The 23175-nt window shown below is 49.0% G+C and overlaps 2 protein-coding genes across 2 annotated transcripts in view; one reads left to right on the top strand and one right to left on the bottom strand.

Annotated features, from left to right (window-relative positions):
- Positions 1-17130, bottom strand: part of UBL5 (ubiquitin like 5) — a 46305-nt gene extending 29175 nt beyond the window's left edge. Inside the window, exons 1-2 of the mRNA XM_068125250.2 lie at positions 16854-17130; positions 6446-6507 (exon numbers count right to left, since the gene is read on the bottom strand). Coding sequence (XP_067981351.1) covers positions 6446-6507; positions 16854-16970 — 179 coding nt within the window. The 5' untranslated portion in view covers positions 16971-17130. The remainder of the gene's footprint in view (positions 1-6445; positions 6508-16853) is intronic.
- Positions 17083-23175, top strand: part of PIN1 (peptidylprolyl cis/trans isomerase, NIMA-interacting 1) — an 85017-nt gene continuing 78924 nt past the window's right edge. The window contains exon 1 of the mRNA XM_068125255.2: positions 17083-17312. Within this exon, the coding sequence (XP_067981356.1) occupies positions 17252-17312 (61 nt within the window). The 5' untranslated portion in view covers positions 17083-17251. The remainder of the gene's footprint in view (positions 17313-23175) is intronic.

The raw sequence follows: 23175 nt of genomic DNA, 5'->3' as shown, positions 1-23175 counted from the left end.
TATAATCTCATTCAGCATGGTGTGATAAATCGGACTAAATGAAGGCATGCAACATTATCTAAAGACCTTCTTCCTGTCTCTGTGCAACATTACCTAAAAAACATGACCCTGCCAATAAAACATGTCACAATATTAAAAGGAAGAAAAAGGTTTCCTTTAACAAATTCTAATGCATCAAGTGGAAGGGTACGCAAAATGTTCAAATAATTGCAGTACTGCAGTTCTCTAAAGCAGTGTATTATTACTTCAACAACAAGAATACCAGTTATGAGCATGTAGGCCATCAGCCAGACTCCCAAAATAGGGTCCATTGGTACCAAAATGAGGGAGTAAGCCTAATATTGATTTTTGGATAGGTCTTTACCCCTAGAATATGAAAATATGTGATAGCAAATTCAACCATGTAGCTAAATGGGTGTTAGCACCTCATTTTCAAAATGGCCGCCAAAATGCATGTTTTCCTATTAAAAACACCATGTTTCATATTCTTGTAGGAATTTGTAACAAACTAGGGCATGCCCGTACGTGGGTGCCCGTTCCTTGCCAAAAAAAAAAAAAAAAACGCTACCCGTACGCTCTACCCCGCCCGTACGCCCGTACGCCCGTAAACAAAAAAAACAACGCTCTTCGCTTCCGCCCTTCGCTCTGGGAGAAATAATGCGCATAAGAAATCGAGAAATTATTATTTTCTCCGGAAGAAATCGAATTACGAACCGTAATGGCGCACGCGCTCGGCTCGGCTCGCAACAACGCGTTCTGTGATTGGCTGCCGGAAGTGAAGTCTTCACTGTCCGGAAGGTCGCAAATCGCAGTTACGATGAATCGCAAATTAGTTTTATTTAGTTTTAAAACATAGTTTAACGGCAACATAGTTTTCCAACGTGAAATAAATGAATACGCTCTCAAATGTGCCGTCCGAGGCAGAGTCTGTTCGCCACGTTCGGCACACGTGATAGCTCGCTGCTCTCTGATTGGTTGAATCGTTTTTTGGACATAGCTCGGTAACTACTTGTCCGATTAATATGAAACCTTGAAAAGGCACATCCTCGGGTCCCCAGCAATATACCTGGCAAGTTTAAAGTATATCGGACCCGTGGTTGTCGAGAAACAGCGGTCACAGACATACATACATACATACATACATACATACATACATACATACATACATACACACAGAGATTACTGGAATTATAGATAGATAGCATTGCGTTTTGAGATGTTTAAGACTTTACAACTCTCTTAAAGTATGAAATACATCATCTGAACTTTAATCCAAGAAGATAGAATCCAATATGGCGCCCAATTTCACAAAATGGCTGCCATCATAGCAACAACTTTATGCACAAAATATGCACGAAAATAACTGGCATTCAGTAGATTTGCAAGTATACACATGGAAAAAAGTATCGCACCACCACGTATTTTCGACATAGTGGAAATGTATCAATGAATTTTTGCACCTTTTCGTTGCGGTGCAGGGTAATCTTGTGCAACATTTTGTCCAGATGTTGGAACGCAATGAAGAGAACAAAATTGGGTGACACATTCCTGCCTGTCCTTCACATCATTTGTTTGTTGATACTTTCTTATCAACAACAACAACAACATGCATTTTAAAAGGCCATTTTCCCTGCTAGAACGGGGGTTAGCCTTGCGGTCCCCATGACAATCTTCTCCATTTTGCCCTATTTTCTGCATCTCTCCTTGTTAATCCCCTTGCCCGCATTTCTTCTTCCACCATCTTTAGCCAAGTCTTTTTCGGTCTTCCCCGTCCTCTGCTTCCTTCTACATTCATTTCCATCACTCTTCTCAACCAGTCACTTTCATCCTTCCTCAACACATGACCAAACCATCTCAACCTGTTCCTCTTCACAGCATCAATCACAGGCTCTATTCCCATCATCTTTCGCAATTCATCATTTGTCTTCCTCTCTCAACGATACTCCCCACATCCACCGAACCATTCGCATTTCCACCCTTTCCAACCTTCGTTGCTGCTCTACGTTCATTACCCATGTCTTGCTCCCATAAATCATAACACTTCTCACACATGCAGCATACACCTTTCCCTTCAGCTTCAACGACACTCCCCTCATCATCAGCACGCCACCCAGTTCCCGAAACTTCTTCCATGCACATCTCACTCGAGCAACCGTTGCCGAGTCTGATCCACCTTCTCCATTCAGCATGTCTCCGAGGTAGCAAAATGTTTTCACACCTTCCAGCTTCACGCCGTCTCCAAGATCCAACTCAACATTTCCTCCATCTGCAGCTCCCTCTGTGCACACCTTACATTTGAATGTAGCTGCCACACTGGTTAATGACCCTCTCAGACCACTACATTTTTGATGAACCCACTCAGCGCACATTGTACATTGAATGGAGTTCACTCCGACACCCTTCCTACACACAGCACAGGGCCACTTCCCAGTTCTTTCCACCTCACCACATGCTTTACCACTTGCCATCACCTACGTCTTTCCGATATTCACCTTCAGACCTTGTACCGGTTGACCCCCCTAGCTGATAGCCTAATGTTATTGAGTTAATAAAAACAAGACCGAAAGTCTAACAGTGGCCTAACCGGGCTTGTAAAATATTAGAAACCACAAACACACATGATTAGCTTTTTAAACAGTCGCGAATGCTGTTTATAACATTAAACAAAGAAATTTGGAGGAATCCAGACTAGGGCTGTCAACCGAGCCGAGACCGGGACGAAATCCCGGCGGTTTCGGCTTTCGAGACGGTCTCGGGACGGTCCCGAGATAAATTGATTGACGCAATTTCTCGGTAAAAAAATCCCGGTTAAAATTCCAACTTCTTGCAGATATTTTCCATAATAGAGGCATTTATTGAGCCTTGCTTTCATTACTCTGCTTCTGCACAAGCATCATTTTTCGCAAGTGCAGCTGAACTGACACAAACGATGATAGATAAAGTAAACTCACTGTTCAAGGATTTTCCCCTCGTCAACAAACAATGCACTGCAAACGAATCCGAATTCCGAATCCGGATCTTCACCAACATCTAATCATGTCGTCCTTGTCACACACGCTGCATCTCCACAAAATTTCGTCCGAATCCGTCCACAACTTTTTGAGATATTGTGTTCACAAACAAACGGACAAACGGACAAACAGACAGGAGTGAAAACATAACCTCCATCTACCTTTGGTGGCGGAGGTAACGAAATCAGGATGAAGGTCACAATGAAAATCCGCCGCGTCGCGGCTTTATTTAAACTGTTGAATCCTTCCGCTGTATCACTCCGCCTCGCCCCGCCCCGCTCACTGTCCGTCCATGGAGACGAGTTACGGAATGTGGTTGCTATGGTCTTTTGCACATTAATATCGAGTGACTCGCTCGAGCCCCGTGATTGGAGGGACGATGTTTATTTAGATTAAAAACACGTTTATAACGGATTATTCTACACACAATGTATTAATACAAGTACAATACATTATGTAGTTTTATGAAATGAGTTTTTGATGAACGTTTATGTTTAATTGCAACGCAAAATCTATAAATTGTAAGAATCCCTCGGGGTTTGGTGTGACGGTTTGAATGTGAAAGTATTTTGGTTATCTTATCTCCACTTTAGGCCTGATAAGTTGATTACGTTTACTTTAGTCACAGAGTCATAATAAGGAGGGGGGGGGGGGGGTGATCACTACACCGCGTGCTTTATAATTTACGAGCAGAAGTACCCGGCATTGCCGGGCGGGGGCGGGGAGGGGAACGGGGGGGGGGGGGGGGGCAAGCCCCTTGGCGATCACAACTCACAAAATGATAATGAAACTCCAACCGGGACTCGAATATGCCTGGGCAGAAACATTTTCTCCCTCTCTCTGACATTCCGAGCAAGAAATTACACGACAATACAAACTGTAATGAGATAACCCGGTCCCGTCGGTGGCCGATCATCTGCATGTAGGCGGTGTATTTTATTTCATCCCGGTAAATGGAAGCTAAGTCGGAATTTAAGTACTCAACATCAGAAATGAATTTTTTTCATTGTTGTTTATATATTGTAATGAAATTCCATTATTTTTGAAGCCTTATTATTATTTAATTTTTTTTTATATATATATATATATAAATCTATATATATAAAGTAGAGTTGGCCTCTATCTATGATCTCTAAGATCTCGAGAACCCGTGGACGGATTTGCGAGCGGAAAGTACTGTTCGACTCGGGATGGTCCCAGGAATGTCACGGAGACATAAACATTTAAAAAATTTCGGGTTTTAAAATTAGCGTATTATTAGCACTAGCAGAAGAGAGAGGGATTCGAAGGGAGGGAGCGCAGCGCTTCTAGCGCTTCTGACTACAGCACACCTTAAAATTAAAAAAACTTCGGGTTTTAAAATGAGTGTGTTACGCGTAATTAGCGCTAGCAGAAGAGGGAGGGAATCTAAGGGAGGGAGCGCAGTGCTCCCTCCAGCGCTTCTGTTAGCGTAATTAGCGTATTTCGGAACGTTAATTTTTCACCTTCATTATTCGGAATCAGTACGTCCCAGAGAACCTTCGTAACGTTAATTTTTCAACTTCATCCGATTGACATGGGACCAACGGCATGTGACAAAGAGTGAAACATACAGGCTACATTTATTTGACGACAATGAGTTCCGACTTCCGACCTCGGTGGGATGACAGGCTGAGTCAACCCCCCTGGTGTGAAGGGGGAGGAGGAGGGGAGGGGGAAGAGAAGGGGAGGGGAACGAGGGGGAAGGGGATGGGAGGGGGGAGGGGGAAGGGGGAGGGGGAGGGGGAAGGGGGAGGGGGGGGAGGGGAAAGGGGGGGGAGGGGGAGGGGAGGGGCCCTTCTTCCCCTGGGCACCCCCCGCACCCTTCCCTCCCCCCTTCCCCCCCCCCCTCCCCCTCCCCCCCTCCCCCCCTTCCCCCTCCCCCCCCATTCCCCTCCCCTCCTCTTCCCCCTCCCCTCCTCCTCCCCCGCTTCCCCCTCCCCCCTCCCCCCCGTTCCCCTCCCCTCCTCTTCCCCCTCCCCTCCTCCTCCCACTCCCGTGCAAAGCCGGGTACCTCTGCTAGTATATATATATTATTATTATTATTTTTTTTTTTTTTTACTTTTCCGGGAACCGAGCCGATCCAAGATCCCGTTATGAAAATTGAAAATTTATCGAGACGGTTCCGAGATGGGATTTTGAATCTAGCTAACAGCACTAATCCAGACATCCATGAGGTCAGTTTTTCTTACAGAACTGAGGGAATATCTACTGAAATCTAGATTATACCCCACAAGGGTTGGGTATGTTCCATTTTGTTGGAAGAGACGCAACGCTGATGCTTTCGATATTTGATGGTCATTTTAACAATCGGTTTGTTTGTGTTTCACACAATGAAAAACGTGAAGGTAGAGCATGGCGATTGTGATATATGACAGGTTCGACGATATATTCGGCAGGAACGGCATATAAATCAAAATGGCGGTGTGTGGAGAGTCAGCCGCTGTACCGCCGTAATGACATCAGACGTAATCTCTGTCATGTGACCAGATCCTCAGCTCTGATTGGTATACTTTTGAGGGGACTTACAACCATACATACAGGCGGACAAGCACTGTTTTAAACGGCTATGCCCGATGGGATACACCATAAAAATTGTGGTTAGCCTGTTTTTATGTCCCTATCTGAGCATATATCTTTTTAAGATTGGATCTCTGGTTGAAATATTCTTCGTTCGTGTGCAGCACAAGGCTGCGGGGTAGCATCATTTGGCTGAGGGCGCAGCTGTGCTGCTGATGCAGCGCCCTCTGCTGGTTAGGGCAGGAATTGGAATTTGACCAAGGTGCCGATAACTCGCCTACTCTTCACAAAGGACACCATGAGATCCTTAACGTCCACCAACGAATGCTGGCAGCGGGGCACCCATTTAACGTCCATCAGAGGGACGGCACACGCATTGATGAATCTCGCTGCCTGTGAGACACAGGGATGACAGTTTATACCTGTGTCGGGATTCACACCCAGGCTAGACAGATCAGAGACGAGTGTGCGCACCTATAGGCCATCTTGTCAGTCGCTCGGTTGAAATGAGAAACCTGGACAAAAAACATCCTTTTCTGATTTTTCCACTCTACTAATGTCCTTATAAAATATAATTCATATAAAAGTAAATGCAATATAGACAGAAGTTCCATTATATGCCTTTACAGATTGCAGTTAAAAAAGAGAAAAGACAAACCAACAAGGAAAATGTGTGACGCTAGATACAAGTGCTTATAAAAACGGAAAGTGTACGTTTTTAGACCTGCATTTTCTGAAACAACCGACGGTAAACTCCATTTAGACAGAATTATGGAGCAACTCATTCTTATGAGAAAGAACCCACTTACTGAAAGGCAAGACTGTCTGGCCCAAATGAAAAAAAAATCTTTGCAGTCTAGCTTTGAGCAGACATCGAAACTTCAGAAAAAGGATACTTGCATTTCACTCGCACTTTCTTACCAAGCCGGTCATTGCATGTAATCTCAATCATATTTTCCTGTGCATTCCAAAACAGACAAAAAAAAACAAAAAAACTCATCAAGTAACTTGCATATACAGCTCTCGAATGTACAAAGCAATCATAAAGCTACCTGTGACAGTTACTCAACAAAGTTTTATAACCTCAGATGTTCCTCACCATTTACCGACAGCTGCACAATGCTGATGTATATTTTTAGCAAAAAAATTCTGATTCTTTTAATGATAGGATAAAAAGATATGTTCTTTCAAATTGTTCTGTCATGATTACATACATGTAAGAAAGACTATAGAAAGAAAAAAAAAACCTCCAAAATCTGGATAGGCTGCTTCATTTGATGTTTGACCAATGATGACCAAACAAATCTCTGTCTTTTGACGAGAGTGCCAGGCTGAAGCCTCCGGGTCGGAGGCGACGCTTTGGTCTGCACATGCGCAGAACTTGCATCCATAGGAGATTGGGGTAGCGCTCGTCACATCCCACATGGTTGATAAGTAAGCACGATGTCCAATCAAAGGAAACTTCTTCTAATTTGATGTAACTAAAGCTAAATGTCTATAAAATGGATCCGATACAAACTAAATCGACTGACATGATAGCTCGGTAGTATCACACTCGCCTCGGGATTGGTTTCATTCCCAATTTTTTTTTTTTTTTTTTTTTGGATACTGAATCGAGGCTCGTGAAAGAGCTGACATTTACTTCACAAACAAATCAACCAGACAAGCAAAATATATAAAAAGAGGGAGCGGAAGACAAGAGAATGGGAAGCACACAACCACTTGGGAGCACACAACATTTAAGAGCAGGGAGATGTGTGGGAGGGAGAGGGCTTGGGGGGAGGAGGTGCGAGAAGGGGGGGGGGGGGGGGTGGGAGAAGTATAAAACACAAGGACACCAAGGACTTCCAGGACAGAAGTTGCTATTTCAAAAAGTGGAATTGGGGTGAAATTATCGGGGATAGAAAAGATCAAGGTTTTGGATGGGGGAAGATAAGAGATGGTGGTGAACAGCTGTTTTAAAGACCTGGAGGGTGGAGTAGGATTGAAGAGAGTGAGGGAGTTTGTTCCAGAGGCGGGAGAAAAGAGGAATGAAGGAGTGAAGGTGAGCAGAGAGTCTCGATTTTGGCAGTTTAACCATAAGAGGGTTGCAGGCAGATCTTGTGCGACCTGTAGGAATATTTGCAGGACAGAGCCCAGAGAGAGCTGGGGGGGGCAAGGCCAGAGAGGAGTCGGTAGAAGACGGAAAGACCACCAACCTGCCTGCGGTGAGTGAGTGAGAGGCCCTTGGAGTTAGCTTCATCGCGGGAGATTCCAATGATTCTGAATGCTTTGCTTTCAACAGCGTGAAGACGAGCTAGGTGTGAGGCAGGAGCACCAGCCCAGAGGGGAGAGCAGTATTCCATTGAGCTGCGGATGAAAGCCTTGTACGTGGTGAGGAGCTCAGGTGTGCCAAGGAAGGACTTCGCACGACGGAGGATGCCCAGTCGGCGACTGGCTTTGGAGGCCAGATTTGAAATGTGGTTTTCCCAGGAAAGATCATGGCAGATAGTGAGACCCAAAAGCTTGAGTGACAGAACTTCTTGGAGAGGATTATTCAGAAAGTAGATGGGAGGGTTGTCCAGTCGGTCTTTTCGGAGAGACATCGTAAGAGTGTGAGATTTGTCAGGATTGAAAGACATGTTCCACTTGTTGGCCCAGTCTGTGATTTTGTCCAGGTCTGCAGAGAGTGAGGAGGCTGGAGACTGCCGATCTGAGGGATGAAGAATGGAGCGACAGAGAGTAGAGTCATCAGCAAAGAGATAGAGAGGATTTTCAAGAGAGTCAGAGAGATCATTGATGAAGACCAGAAAAAGCACAGGGCCCAGAACACTGCCTTGGGGAACTCCAGCCTGAACAGGAAGAGGAGATGAGAGAAACCCATTCAGGGCCACACGTTGACTACGACTAGAGAGGAAGTCCGCCAGCCATGCGTGGAGATTTCCATGGATACCAACAGAGGAGAGTTTGGTGAACAGAGCGGGGTGCCAGACCGTATCGAAGGCACATGATATGTCAAGGGAGACAGCTCTAATTTCCTGTTTGGCATTGAGGACCTCCATCCATTGCTGAGAAAGCAGAAGCAGCATGTCCAGAGTAGAGTGACCAGGTCTGAAACCAAATTGATGATCAGAGATCAAGCCATTGGAGAAGAGGAAAGATTTCATATCTGAAGCAATGATGGATTCCATGACTTTACTGATAATTGAGAGAAGGCTGATTGGTCTGTAGTTGTTGGGATCTGTTTTTGCACCTTTTTTGTGCAAAGCGGTGATGTTGGCAGATTTCCAAGCAGATGGCAGATGACCTTGAGCAAAAGAGAGCGTGAAGAGAACAGAGAGAGGGAGTGAAAGAGCGGAAGAACAAGATTTTAGGACCCGTGGGCTGATGCCGTCAGGTCCAGTTGCAGAATCAGAGTCGAGGGTTGACAGAAACTTTTCCACCTTGTCAGGAGGAAAGGACACAGAGTCCAGAAGCAGCTGGGTACGACTGGGTACGGTGGGTACAGAGAGGGATGGGTTTGGGACACAAGATTTAGAGGCAAACACAGAGTTGAGGCATTCAGCTTTTTCACGCGCGGAGTCAGCCGTGTGGCCGTTTGAGGTGAGGGAGGGGATGGAGGGGGAACAAACACCAGAAACAGATTTGACCAGACGCCACCAGGATTTGGAAGAGGGAGACAGATAAGAGAGTTCTGTCCTGAGAACGGAGAGATATTGTTTCCTGGCTCTCCTGAGGGTGGACACACACTTGTTTCGGGCTTTGTGAAAGGAAATGAGATTTCCTTCCGTTGGATTTGCTTTCCAGGAGACGAAAGCAAGTTGTTTCTGGGCAATAGCCTCACCACAATAAATCTAATAGGATCCTATTGAACATATTGCTGTTTTCATACTTCATGAATGTGCATTTTTATGGTTTATTTATTCTCAGAGATATAATTAAGAAGTGACAAAATTGTCGTCGGTGTTTTGGAGTCAGATAAAGTCAAAAGGAGTCAAAATGTCAAATTGATGCAGTTTGGAGTCAGATGCTCAGAATAAATATTGAACTTAAGCAATTCATTTTCCCTATTCATTTAGAAGCAAAATAACAAACTGTTTAAAAAGAGGGAAGATGAAAGAATTTAGACAAACAAGAGTAAAAATCTTCGATTTTAGGAGAAATTTTAAAATCTTAATTGATGATGCTGTGCGATTTACAAAATGAATTGAGTTCTGCAGCTGAGGAGCATATTTGAAGAATGCTCGACAGCCTAAAGTCTTCCTCCAAGTTTGACTCTCAGGTGCTTCCCGTTGTTACGTCCACCGCTGTCCACGCCACGTCCGAGGTGGATGGAAGTTATGTTTTCACTCCATAGCACGATATTTGAAAACGTTGTGGACAAGTGATGAAAAACTTGGTGGACAGGTTGGGTGTGTGACAAGGACAAATTGATTGGGTTTCGGGAAATATTCAGATCCGGATACGAGAATTTTTTTTAATACTCCGAAATGATTCTTCACCATTTTTTTTTTTTTTTTTTGTATACTGTATCGAGGATCATGAAAGAGCTAACATTTACTTCACAAACAAATCAACCAGACAAACAAAATATATAAAAAGATGGAGCGGAAGACAAGTTGGGGAGAGAAGGGGAAGCACACAAACACATTTGAGGGCAGGGAGATGTGTGGGAGGGAGAGGGCTTGCGGGGAAGAGGCGTGGGAAGGGGGGGGGGGGGGTGGGAGAAGTATAAAACACAAGGACACCAAGGACTTCCAGGACAGAAGTTGGTATTTCAAAAAAGTGGAATTAGGGTGAAATTAGCGGGAATATTTGCGGGACAGAGCCCAGAGAGAGAGCTTTAAGGCCAGAGAGGAGTCAGTAGAAGACGGAAAGACCACCAACCTGCCTGCGGTGAGTGAGTGAGAGGCCCTTGGAGTTAGCTTCATCGCGGGAGATTCCAATGATTCTGAATGCTTTGGTTTCAACAGCGTGAAGACGAGCTAGGTGTGAGGCAGGAGCACCAGCCCAGAGGGGAGAGCAGTATTCCATTGAGCTGTGGATGAAAGCCTTGTATGTGGTGAGGAGCTCAGGTGTGCCAAGGAAGGACTTCGCACGACGGAGGATGCCCAGTCGGCGACTGGCTTTGGAGGCCAGATTTGAAATGTGGTTTTCCCAGGAAAGATCATGGCAGATAGTGAGACCCAAAAGCTTGAGTGACAGAACTTCTTGGAGAGGATTATTCAGAAAGTGGATGGGAGGGTTGTCCAGTCGGTCTTTTCGGAGAGACATCGTAAGAGTGTGAGATTTGTCAGGATTGAAAGACATGTTCCACTTGTTTGCCCAGTCTGTGATTTTGCCCAGGTCTGCAGAGAGTGAGGAGGCTGCAGACTGCCGATCTGAGGGATGAAGAATGGAGCGACAGAGAGTAGAGTCATCAGCAAAGAGATAGAGGGGATTTTCAAGAGAGTCAGAGAGATCATTGATGAAGACCAGAAAAAGCACAGGGCCCAGAATATATCGATATTTGAGAGATATGACCAAAAACAATATATAGCAAAACATCTCAAAAAGTAATGGATGGATTCAGATGAAACTTGGTGGACAGCTTGGTGTGTGACAATGACTAATTGGTTAGATTTTGGTTCAGGTCCGGAAGCAGATCCAGCCTATCAGTGGGATTCAAAATAAACTGTTCAGCCTGGCAGAGGTACACGCTCTACAAAGTGCAGTTCTAGTTAGAACAAGGTTTTATTGCAGGTGATGCAAGGTGTGATTAGATCAGAATTTGTGAGCAGGAACCAATTTATGTCAGGTTTTTAAAAGATCATTAGCAACAACAACATTATCATTTGACTGGAGCCAATTTGAAATTTGTTCAGGAAGCTGATGATAACTTGCCAATTCCTCATGGAAGACCGTGGGATTTTTAACGTCCACCCACTAATGCTGGATGAGACACTCGGCTTAACGTGCATTTGAGGGCCAATGCTTTGTGGTGTGCCAAACTGCCTAAAAAGAACCAACCCAGTCGTATATAGTCCGGTTGTGAATCTAATCCAGACTACACGGCTCAGAGCAAGTACGCAACATTTGCCTCATACTGTAGGAGAAACGTGCACGAGTTCTGAAGCACTCCCATTGCAGACAAGGAACTTTGATGCAGGAAGAGGCCATTTGACCCATGAAGCCTGTGCTGAAATTCCAGAATGGGTGACAAAGCGCAAAAATGTCCACCTTTCCACAACACAAGGTTTCCTGGTCTAAACATCTGCAGTGCAGAGACAGGTGATATACGATGCTCAGAAGAAGTAAAATCTGACATTTGTTGCTTTACAGGAGTGAGGCCCATGAAAGAGCAAAGGGGGTACTATCACTACCAGTGGCACAAACATCAAGGGAATGAATGACCTTGTAGCGGCTGCCGCTGAGTTTTCACAATCGCCTTGCACCTATCAAGGACGCGGAGCGATCACCATGCCGGGCTCGTCCAGGACGCCCGGGCAGGCTCGCCCTCAACTTGCCAGGCCGCAGCCAGGACGCTGGGCCACGCCCCCTGGCGCCGGGCCTGGGCAAACCCCCTGGCGGAATAGATATATATTGCTGAGAGATAAACGGTTTTTCAGAGTGCCTGAGTGTTTGATTTCAATAAAGCAACTCAGATGAATTCCAGCTTTTTGTCGCGTCCATTCTTCTGATCGACGTGGGAGCCCCAGCTCCTTCATTGGTGACCTATCGACATGGACACGGCAGTCGCCCTTAAACTGCCTACCTTCTGGGAGGCTCACGCGGCGGTTTGGTTCGCACAGGCGGAGTCCCTGTTCGCCCTGCGAAGCATAACGGCCGACGACACCCGCTTCCACCATGTGGTAGCTGCGCTCGGGTCGGTTACTGCGGCCCGCGCCCTGAGCCTCCTCGAAAGCCCGCCAGCCGCTGACAAATACGCCGCGATTAAGAAGCTGCTCCTCGATGCTTTCGCCCTCCCATCGGCGGAACGCGCACGGCGCCTGCTCGATCTGCCTGAGCTCGGCGACACGCGCCCTTCCGAGCGCATGGACTACATGCTTTCACTGCTCGGCGAGCACTCTCCGGCATTCCTGTTCCGGGAGCTGTTCTTCCGTCAGCTGCCTAACCCGGTACGCCTCGCCCTGGCAAGCACGACGATCACAGATCCCCGGGCCCTTGCCAGAGAAGCCGACAAGATCTCCGCCGCAGGACAGCGCATCGTAGCGGCGACATGGGACCCACCGCCGTCCGACGCAACACCCAGGGCGCCCGAGCACCCGGCACGGTCGACGGCCGAACTGCCGACGCCATTGGCGGCCGCTCTACCGAGCCGACCACCTCCGGCACGACGACCGAGGCCTCCACCTGACCAAGCGTGGTGTTACTATCATGCCAGGTTCGGACAGAAGGCCCGGACATGCCGACCCCCGTGCACCTTCGGCAGGCCGGGAAACGGCTGGGCCGGCGTTCATTACCAGCCATGAGCGCCGGCCACACGGGCAACTTACTGTTCATCACGGATACAGCGTCCGGACGGCGCTTCCTGTGCGACACCGGCGCCCAACTGAGCGTCATACCCGCCTCTGACCAGGACAGGCAATCCGCGGTTTGCGGCCCCTCCTTAGTTGCGGCCAACGGATCGACTATCCGCACCTTCGGCCCGCGCAACGTCACCCTCTGCTTCGGCGGCCAACGCTTTGCTTGGACGTTTGTAACCGCCAACGTGCCCGTGGCTCTGCTAGGCGCCGACTTCCTCTGCGCACACGGACTGCTGGTGGACGTCCAACGGCGTCGTTTAATCAACGCTGAAACCTTCAGCTCCCTGGTATGCACATTGAGCAGCTCCGCGCCGACCGAGCTGGCATGCACCGTCCCGGCGGCGAACGAGTTTGCTCGCCTGCTCACGGAGTTCCCGGCCCTCACGCGGCCGACGTTTTCGGCCGTCGCAGTACGGCATGGGATCGAGCACCACATACCAACCACGGGCCCGCCGGTCTACGCCAGGGCCCGCCGCCTCGACCCAGCCAAGCTCGCCGTAGCGAAGGCCGAATTCGACGCGTTGGAGCACCTCGGCATCGTGCGGCGCTCCGATAGCGCGTGGGCCTCGCCACTGCACATCGTGCCAAAGCCGGGGGGTGGATGGCGCCCGTGTGGCGACTACCGCCGTCTGAATGACGCTACCACCCCCGACAGGTACCCGATCCCGCATATCCAAGACTTCTCCGCCCGTCTGGCGGGACGGGTCATTTTTTCAAAAATTGACCTCATACGGGGATATCACCAGGTACCTGTCAGGGCGGCCGACGTCCCTAAAACGGCAGTCATCACGCCGTTCGGCTTATTCGAATTCTTGCGGATGCCGTTTGGTCTCAAGAACGCGGCTCAGGCGTTCCAGCGCTTGATGGACGGCGTGCTGCGTGACCTGCCGTTCCTTTTCGTTTACCTGGACGACATCCTCGTCGCCAGCACGTCCCGGGCCGAGCACCTCCTCCACCTCCGAACACTGTTCGAGCGCCTCAGCGAGCACGGCCTCATCGTCAACCCGGCCAAATGCCACTTCGGCACGACGGCCGTTGATTTTTTTGGCCATCACATCACCAAGAACGGGGCCGTGCCGCTGCCAACCAAGGTCGAGGCCATCACCACGTTCCCGCGTCCCCGCACCATAAAGGCCCTGCAGGAATTCCTGGGAATGGTGAATTTTTATCACCGCTTCGTGCCCCGCGCTGCTCAGCTCATGCGGCCCCTCTACGAAGCCCTCCGGGGCAAGCCGGCCAAGCACGACATCGCCTGGTCCGCAGCAATGGACGCGGCCTTCCAAGGCTCAAAGCGGGCCCTCGCCGACGCAACACTGCTCGCTCACCCGGTGCTCAACGCTCCCATCGCCCTCACCACGGATGCCTCCGACTACGCGGTGGGCGCCGTACATGAGCAATGGGTGAACGGGGTTTGGCAGCCACTCGCTTTTTTCAGCCGGCAGCTCCGGCCGAACGAGCTCAAATACAGCACGTTTGACCGGGAGCTCCTCGGTCTACACCTGGCCGTCCGCCATTTCCGCCACCTCCTGGAGGGCCGTCCTTTCACGGCGTTCGTTGACCACAAGCCGTTGGTTTACGCCATGGCCAAGGTCACGGAGCCATGGTCGGCCCGCCAACAGCGCCACCTCTCCGCCGTGTCGGAGTTTACCACGGACATCCGGCACGTCGCCGGCAAAAACAACGCCGTGGCCGACTGTCTTTCCCGGGCCAGCGCGAACGCGGTCCACCTGGGCGTGGATTTTGCGCTTATGGCGGCGGACCAAACCACCGACACCACGGTGCAAGCCCTCCGGGCGGCGGACACGGGCCTCCGCCTGGCCGACATCCCCTGCGCGGACACTGTCCTGCTCTGCGACGTCTCCCAAGGCCAGCCTCGCCCCATCGTGCCCGTCGCCTGGCAACGCCGCATCTTCGCCTCCCTCCACGGCCTTTCCCACCCGGGCCGGAAAGCTTCCCAGAAGCTGGTGTCGGCGCGTTTCGTCTGGCACGGCCTTCGTCGGGACGTCCGCGATTGGACCAGCGCCTGCACGGCCTGCCAACGGGCCAAGGTCCACCGACACACCCAGGCCCCGCTGGCACCTTTCACCGTGCCCGAACGACGTTTCGACCACGTCAACGTGGATCTGGTGGGCCCCCTCCCCCCGTCACGGGGGTTCACACACCTGCTCACCATGGTGGACAGGACCACCAGGTGGCCGGAGGCCGTGCCCCTCGTCTCCACCACCACCGCCGACGTGGTGCAGGCTTTCATCGCCACCTGGGTCGCCCGCTTCGGCGCACCGGCGGACATCTCGTCAGACCGCGGTCCACAGTTCACCTCCGAGCTGTGGGGCGCGGTCGCCCGCAACCTGGGGGTCAAGCTCCACCGTACTACGGCCTACCACCCCCAAGCAAACGGGTTGTGCGAGCGATTCCACCGCTCCATGAAGGCCGCGCTCATGGCCGGCCTTCAAGACGTCGGGTGGGCCGACCGGCTGCCGTGGGTCCTTTTGGGCCTTCGCACGGCCCGCAAGGAAGACCTCCAGGCATCCACCGCCGAGCTTGTCTATGGCCAGGTGCTACGCGTCCCGGGCGAATTTGTGCCCGACGCTACCAGTCCCTGGTCCGCAGCTCACCAGCGCTCGGACCTCCAGGAGGCCACCCGACGGTTTGCCCCCGTGCCAACATCCCGCCACGGTGACCCCCAGTCCTACGTCCCCCCAGCACTCCGCACAGCGGAGTATGTTTTTGTGCGTCACGACGCACATCGGTGGCCACTCCAGCCGCCGTACGACGGGCCCTTCCGGGTGCTGCGACGGGACGACAAGTCGTTCGTCATCGACATCGGCGGCAGGTCGGACCGGATTGCTGTGGACCGCCTCAAGCCGGCACACGTGGACGTCGACCACCCACCACGGGTGGCCCTTCCGCCGCGGCGAGGCCGCCCCCCGTCCACGGTGCCCCCCACTCGACCGCCCACCACCTCACCGGACCCCCTCCCACGACCCGCCAGGGGTCGCTTCGGCCGGGTCGTCAGGACCCCCCTCAAATTGACCCTGCCGGTGCAAGTCGATTCTGGGGGGACGTGTGTAGCGGCTGCCGCTGAGTTTTCACAATCGCCTTGCACCTATCAAGGACGCGGAGCGATCACCATGCCGGGCTCGTCCAGGACGCCCGGGCAGGCTCGCCCTCAACTTGCCAGGCCGCAGCCAGGAAGCTGGGCTACGCCCCCTGGCGCCGGGCCTGGGCAAACCCCCTGGCGGAATAGATAGATATTGCTGAGAGATAAACGGTTTTTCAGAGTGCCTGAGTGTTTGATTTCAATAAAGCAACTCAGATGAATTCCAGCTTTTTGTCGCGTCCATTCTTCTGATCGACGTGGGAGCCCCAGCTCCTTCAACCTACCTATAAAATAAAATAAAATGACATCCTTGGACCCTCTAAAATGAAATTTCCTATTTAATAAAATAATAAAACCCCAAACAATCCTTTTTCCTTGCACTGCACATTTAATACGTACAGACTACAGTACGTTGTGCCTGAACAAAGATGATGAAAACATTCAACATTATTTTAAATCATGTTCGTCTTCAGGATAGCTTCAGGATAATAGGTTTATTCCAAATTTATTATATATTATGGCGCGAAAACATCGTGTAACTTTCCTAGATTACAAAAATTAATAAGCATACGAAGCGACCATTACAATTACATACACATCATACGAACATATAGCAACGCACGGCACAATGTGGAACAATATGGCACAATATGGAACAATGTTCCAATGAATGATAAGAAATGAATTAAATTAATCTACCTTGTAAGTCGAATCGCGCCCCAAACGGGCCTTCCTTGGGTTTCGGAGTGCAGCAGCCAAAACACCCCAGCAGATTCGCCTTGAAAAAAAATCGTTATATATGCACAGTACATACATGTTCGTGAAGTTCTTCACTGTTCATATTTCCAGATCGAGAAAGAAATTCAGATCCTTCATATTTCCATTTAAAACCCCCAAAAACCGACATTCGACGCGAATTGTAGGCAGAGAATAAAACAATTAGAGATCATTGTAAAGTAAATAATTACGTTTCCTCCAGATAGCGTGGAGGCATATAATGTGGAGGATACGTTCGCAAAACGTACCATAAGCAGACCTCATGCTGCCCTAGGGGCGGTTTTACTATATGATAAGTTCGAGGGCCAAAGAACCACCAAATGGCTGAGGAAGAGACAGCGTTACCTCAGGGTTGGGAAAAGCGGCAAAGCCGTTCATCTGGTAACATTTTCGTAATAATTTACCTATTTATATAAACGGCAATGTTTGATAACTCCATTTTGTTACATAACATGTGTTTATGAGAGAGAGGAATCTGCATCGATCGATCGTTCTACTCAAACCAATTTCTAGAGCTGCGGCTTTGACCTGTTATTTGTTTTAATTAGGCCTACTTGTTTAAATTTTTATTTCTAATATCACGATGGCGGAGTAATTGTAAAAAGGTCATTTACTGTTATAAAGATGTTGCCGTTACTTGTAAATCTTTAACATAGGAAACTAGCAGAAGTACCCGGCATTGCCGGGCGGGGGAGGGGGAGGGGAAAGGGGAGGGGTGGAGAGAGGGGAGGGGGAGGGGAGGGGAGGGGGAGGGGAGGGGAGGGGGAGGAGAGGGGGAAGGGGGAGCAGGAGAGGGGGGAGGAGGAGAGGGGGGAGGGGGAGTGGGAGGAGGAGAGGGGGGAGGAGAGGGGGATGGGAGGGGAGGGGAGGAGAGGGGGGAAGGGGAGAGGGTAGGGTGGGAGGGGGAAGGGGAGAGGGAAGCGTGGAAGGGAGGGGGAAGGGGAGAGGGTAGGGTGGAGGGGGAAGGGAAGGGGGAGGGGGGAAAGGAAGGGGGAGGGGGGAAAGGAAGGGGGAGGGGGAGTGGGAGGAGGAGAGGGGGGAGGAGAGGGGGATGGGAGGGGAGGGGAGGAGAGGGGGGGAAGGGGAGAGGGTAGGGTGGGAGGGGGGAAGGGGAGAGGGAAGCGTGGAAGGGAGGGGGAAGGGGAGAGGGTAGGGTGGAGGGGGAAGGGAAGGGGGAGGGGGGAAAGGAAGGGGGAGGGGGGAAAGGAAGGGGTAGGGGGAAAGGGAGGGGTATGGGGGGAAAGGGAGGGTGGAGGGGGAGAGGGTAGGGTGGAGGGGGGAAGGGTAGGGGGAGGGGGGAAGGGGAGGGGAGGGATATAGATGGTTACTGGCAATTGATCACATCCACAAATGATGTAATCCACACAATTTATGTACTTTACATAACGTTAATAGGAATACATGGCCGTGTAGATGGGAAATACAGTTTGTTTGAAATAAATCACAAATATCAGATGAAAGTGAAAAAAAACCTATGTGGTGTGAATGGCAATGTTCCTCGCTGAAATGTGAAAAAACTGAATTACGTGCGAACGCATAACTGTGAGATTATGGCGGCAAGGTTGGGACATCACGTGATCGCTCTGAGCGAATCAGCACGCTGCTCTGCCACCGGCTGAGATTCCGTGTATAATGTTCCTCGCTGAAATGCGCTGAGGTAAATATGAATAAAAAATTCGATTTATTTTCACTTTACGTTTTGGCTAACTCGCTCACGAACCTGACGAAGATCCTGAGCGAGGATCGCTACACTATGCTACGTTATGCTAACGCTACGTTAGCTACGCTACGTTACGCTACATTCGCTACATTATGGCTAAAAATATGGATCTAAAGATGAAAGGAAAAAAAACCTATGTGGTGTGAATGGCAATGTCCCTCGCTGAAATGTGAAAAAACTGAATTACGTGCGAACGCATAACAGTGAGATTATGGCGGCAAAATTTGAACATCACGTGATCGCTCTGAGCGAATCAGCATGCTGCTCTGCCACCACCTCAGAATCCGTGCATAATATTCCTCGCTGAAATGCGCTGAGGTAAAAATATGGTAAAAAAAATATTATGAAATATTTTTTTTTAGGTCGGCCATGTTCTTCCCAGGCTCAATGGCCATGTCTATGCCAAATATCAAGCACGTGAGCGTCTCCGTTTGGGAGTCTATCGGTAACATTACACACACACACACACACACACACACACACACACACACACAAACTGTGTTTTATATATATAGATGTGGTGGGGGAGAAAAAACGGTGGTGATGAAAATTTTGTGTTTGAGGAAGGGCGAATACCTGTATAACCTTGTTGAAAGTATTTGACTATTTGCTGCAAGTTTAGTCACATAAGACACCAGTGCACAGATTCGTGAAGGATATTTAATATTTATGCACAACGATTAGTATTATTATTAACGATAATAGAAACCCGTGGTTAAATAAAAAAAGTTAACGATAGCCAATATTAATCCTCTGGAGTCTACAATACAAGCCGATTCTATATCTATCTATAATTCCAGTAATCTCTGTGTGTCTGTGTGTCTGTGTGTTTGTCTGTGACCGCTGTTTCTCGACAACCACGGGTCCGATATACTTGAAACTTGCCAGGTATATTGCTGGGGACCCGAGGATGTGCCTTTTCAAGGTTTGAAATTAATCGGACAAGTACTTACCGAGCTATGGCGATTTAGCCGTTCGCCGTTCGCTTTGGCGTTGCGAATGGACCAAACCATTCATGTAAATAGAGGGGGGGGGGTTCTGTGGTCGTTCGCTTTGGCTTTGCGAATGGACCAAACCATTCATGTAAATAGAGGGGGGGGGTTCTGTGGTCGTTCGCTTTGGCTTTGCGAATGGACCAAACCATTCATGTAAATAGAGGGGGGGGGGTTCTGTGGTTGTTGCGAATGGACCAAACCATTCACATCGAATCATCGAATCACATCGAATGGACCAAATCGTTCGCTTTGGACCAAACCATTGCATGTAAATAGAGGGGGGGGTTCTGTGGTCGTTGCGAATGGACCAAACCATTCATGTAAATAGAGGGGGGGGGGGGTTCTGTGGTCGTTACTGCCACGTGGTTTCAAAGTTTTTTTTTGTTGTTGTTGTTTGCACGCATGTTTTTTTGCACCCACGTACGGGCACGCCCTAGGATGTTTACACACACACACCCCTACACAAATTTTTTTTTTTTTTTTTTTTTGGCAAGGAACGGGCACCCACGTACGGGCACGTCCTAGCTTATATATAGTACGGGCATGCCCTAGTAGTATATTATTCTATCAAGCCAATAGCCGAGTCTATCGGCTTGTCTCTAATGTCTCTAATGCCTCTAATCTAATAATGTCTCTAATCTCAAATTTGAATGCGGTTAGAGCCAATAAATTCGGCTTGTAAACATTTCGGAGCATGCGTGAAGCCGATAGAATCGGCTTGTAGACTCCAGAGGGTAATAAAGAAGGCTTTTTTTCTTGCACTGGTTTTAAGAGCTCAAAAATGGGAGGTTGTGTATTTCTTCGCAGCAAAGGGGAAGAAAAAACATAAGGGCAATACCCCTGGCGCTCACCTGGTAGAATAAACAGCAGTATACTGCACCGACTGAAGGTATTTTAAACCAATTTCAATGGTTGCTAGTAGACAGGGCAGCATGTAGAATCATACTAACATAATCCGAAGACTTTAAACAAACAAACAAAAAAAAATACCTATTTTGGGGGGCAACCCCTACCCCTTCTCTTCCCCCCTCCCCCTTCTCTTCCCCCCGCCCCCTCCCTGCCCCTCCCACCTAGTGTACCTCCTCAGACCCCAATTGTTCCAATGCCTTGAACAAACATTGGTACATCACAGATGATGAAGGTTGTGGTGAAGTTTCATCAAAATTGTGTAGGTGGTGAGAAAAAAAGCAAATACCTATTTTGGGGGGCAACGCCCCCCCCCCTATAAACCCTTAAAGGGGCAGGTTTTTTGGAATGCCGTGAACAAACTTTGGTACATCACAGCTGGTGAAGGTTGTGGTAAAGTTTCATCAAAATCGTGTGTGTAGTTTCAGAGAAGAAAGCAAATATCTATTTTTTGGGGTGGGGGAGGTCAAACCTGGATCCACTTAAACCCTCGGGAAACCCTCTCATACCCCGATATTATTATTATTTATTTATTTTTTAATGCCGTGAACAAACTTTAGTCACAACACAACAAATATCATTTGTGCCAAATTTGGTTGCAATTTCATCAGCCGTTTCGGAGAAGAAGTTTCAAGTGTTTACGGACGGACGGATGACGCGCAATCGCATACGCTTCCCTGAACTTCGTTCCAGGTGAGATAAAAATTGGGAGCGATCAAGGCAGTGATCTATTGCCTATACACCACCCGTGTTCAATTTTTGAGCTGATTGGCAAAAAACAAACTTTTGTAGGTTTAGATTTTTTGTTTTGGTATACTCAGTCGAGGCTCGTGTAAGAGCTAACACATAGATGGAGAACAGGGAGGGACATTGGGATATCTGAGGAAGGGAGAGTGTTGGGGTGGGGCACATGGCATAAATGCGTTGGGCACAAGTACAAGGACTTTCAGGAAAGAAATCGGAATTTGAAGGAGGTTGATTTCGGGTGGATTTATGGGGGTAGAAAAGATCAAGGTTTTGGATGAGGATAAGTAAGAGATGGTGAAGGACAGTTGTCCTGAAGACCTGGAGGGAAGAGTGGAATTGAAGAGTGTGGGAGTTTGATCCAGAGGTCGGAAAAAGAGGAAAGAAAGAGTGAAGGTGAGCAGAGAGTCTTGATTTTGGGAGTTTAACCATAAGAGGGTTGCTGAAAGATCTTGCGCATCCTGCAGGAATATTTGGGGGACAGAGCACAGACAGAGCAGGGGGAGCAAGGCCGTAGCAGAGTCGGTAGAAGACAGAATGACTGCCAACCTGCCTGTGGTGAATGAGTGAAAGGCCCTCGGAGATAGCTTCATCGCAGGAGATTCCAATGATTCTGAAAGCTTTGGTTTCAACAGCGTGAAGCCGAGCTAGGTGTGAGGCAGGAGCACCGGCCCAGAGGGGGGAACAGTATTCCATTGAGCTGTGGATGAAAGCCATGTATGTGGTGAGGAGCCAAGGAAGGTGTCTGTGTGCCAAGGTGTGCCAAGGTCAGGTGTGCCAAGCAAGGACTTCGCACGGAGGATGCCCAGTAGGCGACTGGATTTGGAGGCCAGCTTGGAAATGTGGTTTTCCCAAGAAAGATCATGGCAGATAGTGAGACCCAAAAGCTTGAGTGACATAACTTCTTCAAGAGGATGGTTGAGAAAGTAGATGGGAGAGTTATCCAGACGGTCTTTTCAGAGAGACAAAGTGAGAGTGTGAGATTTTTTAGGATTGAAAGACATGTTCCACTTGTTTGACCAGTTTGTGATTTTATCCAGGTCTGCAGAGAGTGAAGAGGCTGCTGCCTGCCGATCTGAGGGTTGAGATATGGTGTGGCAGAGAATGGAGTCATCAGCAAAGAGATAGAGAGGATTTTCCAGAGAGTCAGAGAGATCATTAATGAAGACCAGAAAAAGCACAGGGCCCAGAACACTGCCTTGAGGAAGGAACTCCAGCCAAGACAAAAAGAGGAGATGAAAGAATTCCATTTAGAGCCACACGTTGATTACGACATGAGAGGAAGTCTGCAAGCCAAGCGTGGAGATTTCCATGGATACCGTAAGAGGAGAGTTTGGAGAGCATGGCGGGTTACCAGACCATATCTAAGGCATGAGATAGACTACTACTCTGATTCTGACTACTCTGATTAGTAGTAGGGAGACTACTCTGATTTCTTGTTTGGTGTTGAGGGCCTCCATGACCCCTCCATCCATTGTTGGGACAGCAGGAGCAGCATGTCCTGAGTCGAGTGACCTGGTCTGAATGTAAATTGATGATCAGAGATCAAGCCATTGGAGAAAAGGAAGGATTTAATATCTATATATATATAAAAAATAACCACATTTAGAGGCCATTTTTCCCCGCAAAGCGGGGGTTGGCCTTTTTCGGGGACCGTGGTTGTTGTTGTTTTTTTTTGGTCCCCTTTTTGAAGCAATGTTTTACGGCCGGATGCCCTTCCTGACGCCAACCCTTTTTGTCGCCTTTTACGACAAGCAGGGAATTACCAGTGAACTGGTACTCAATTAGCCGACCTCGGAAGGATGACAGGCTGAGTCAACCCCCCTGGCGTTATTCAGCGATCAACCGGGATTCGAACCCAGGATCCTGGGATCCTAAG

Source organism: Myxine glutinosa, chromosome 8 (assembly GCF_964187855.1).
Source record: "Myxine glutinosa chromosome 8, kmMyxGlut1.1, whole genome shotgun sequence".
In the NCBI taxonomy this organism is placed as follows: Eukaryota; Metazoa; Chordata; class Myxini; order Myxiniformes; family Myxinidae; genus Myxine; species Myxine glutinosa.
This window is presented reverse-complemented; position numbering and strand designations above follow the sequence as displayed.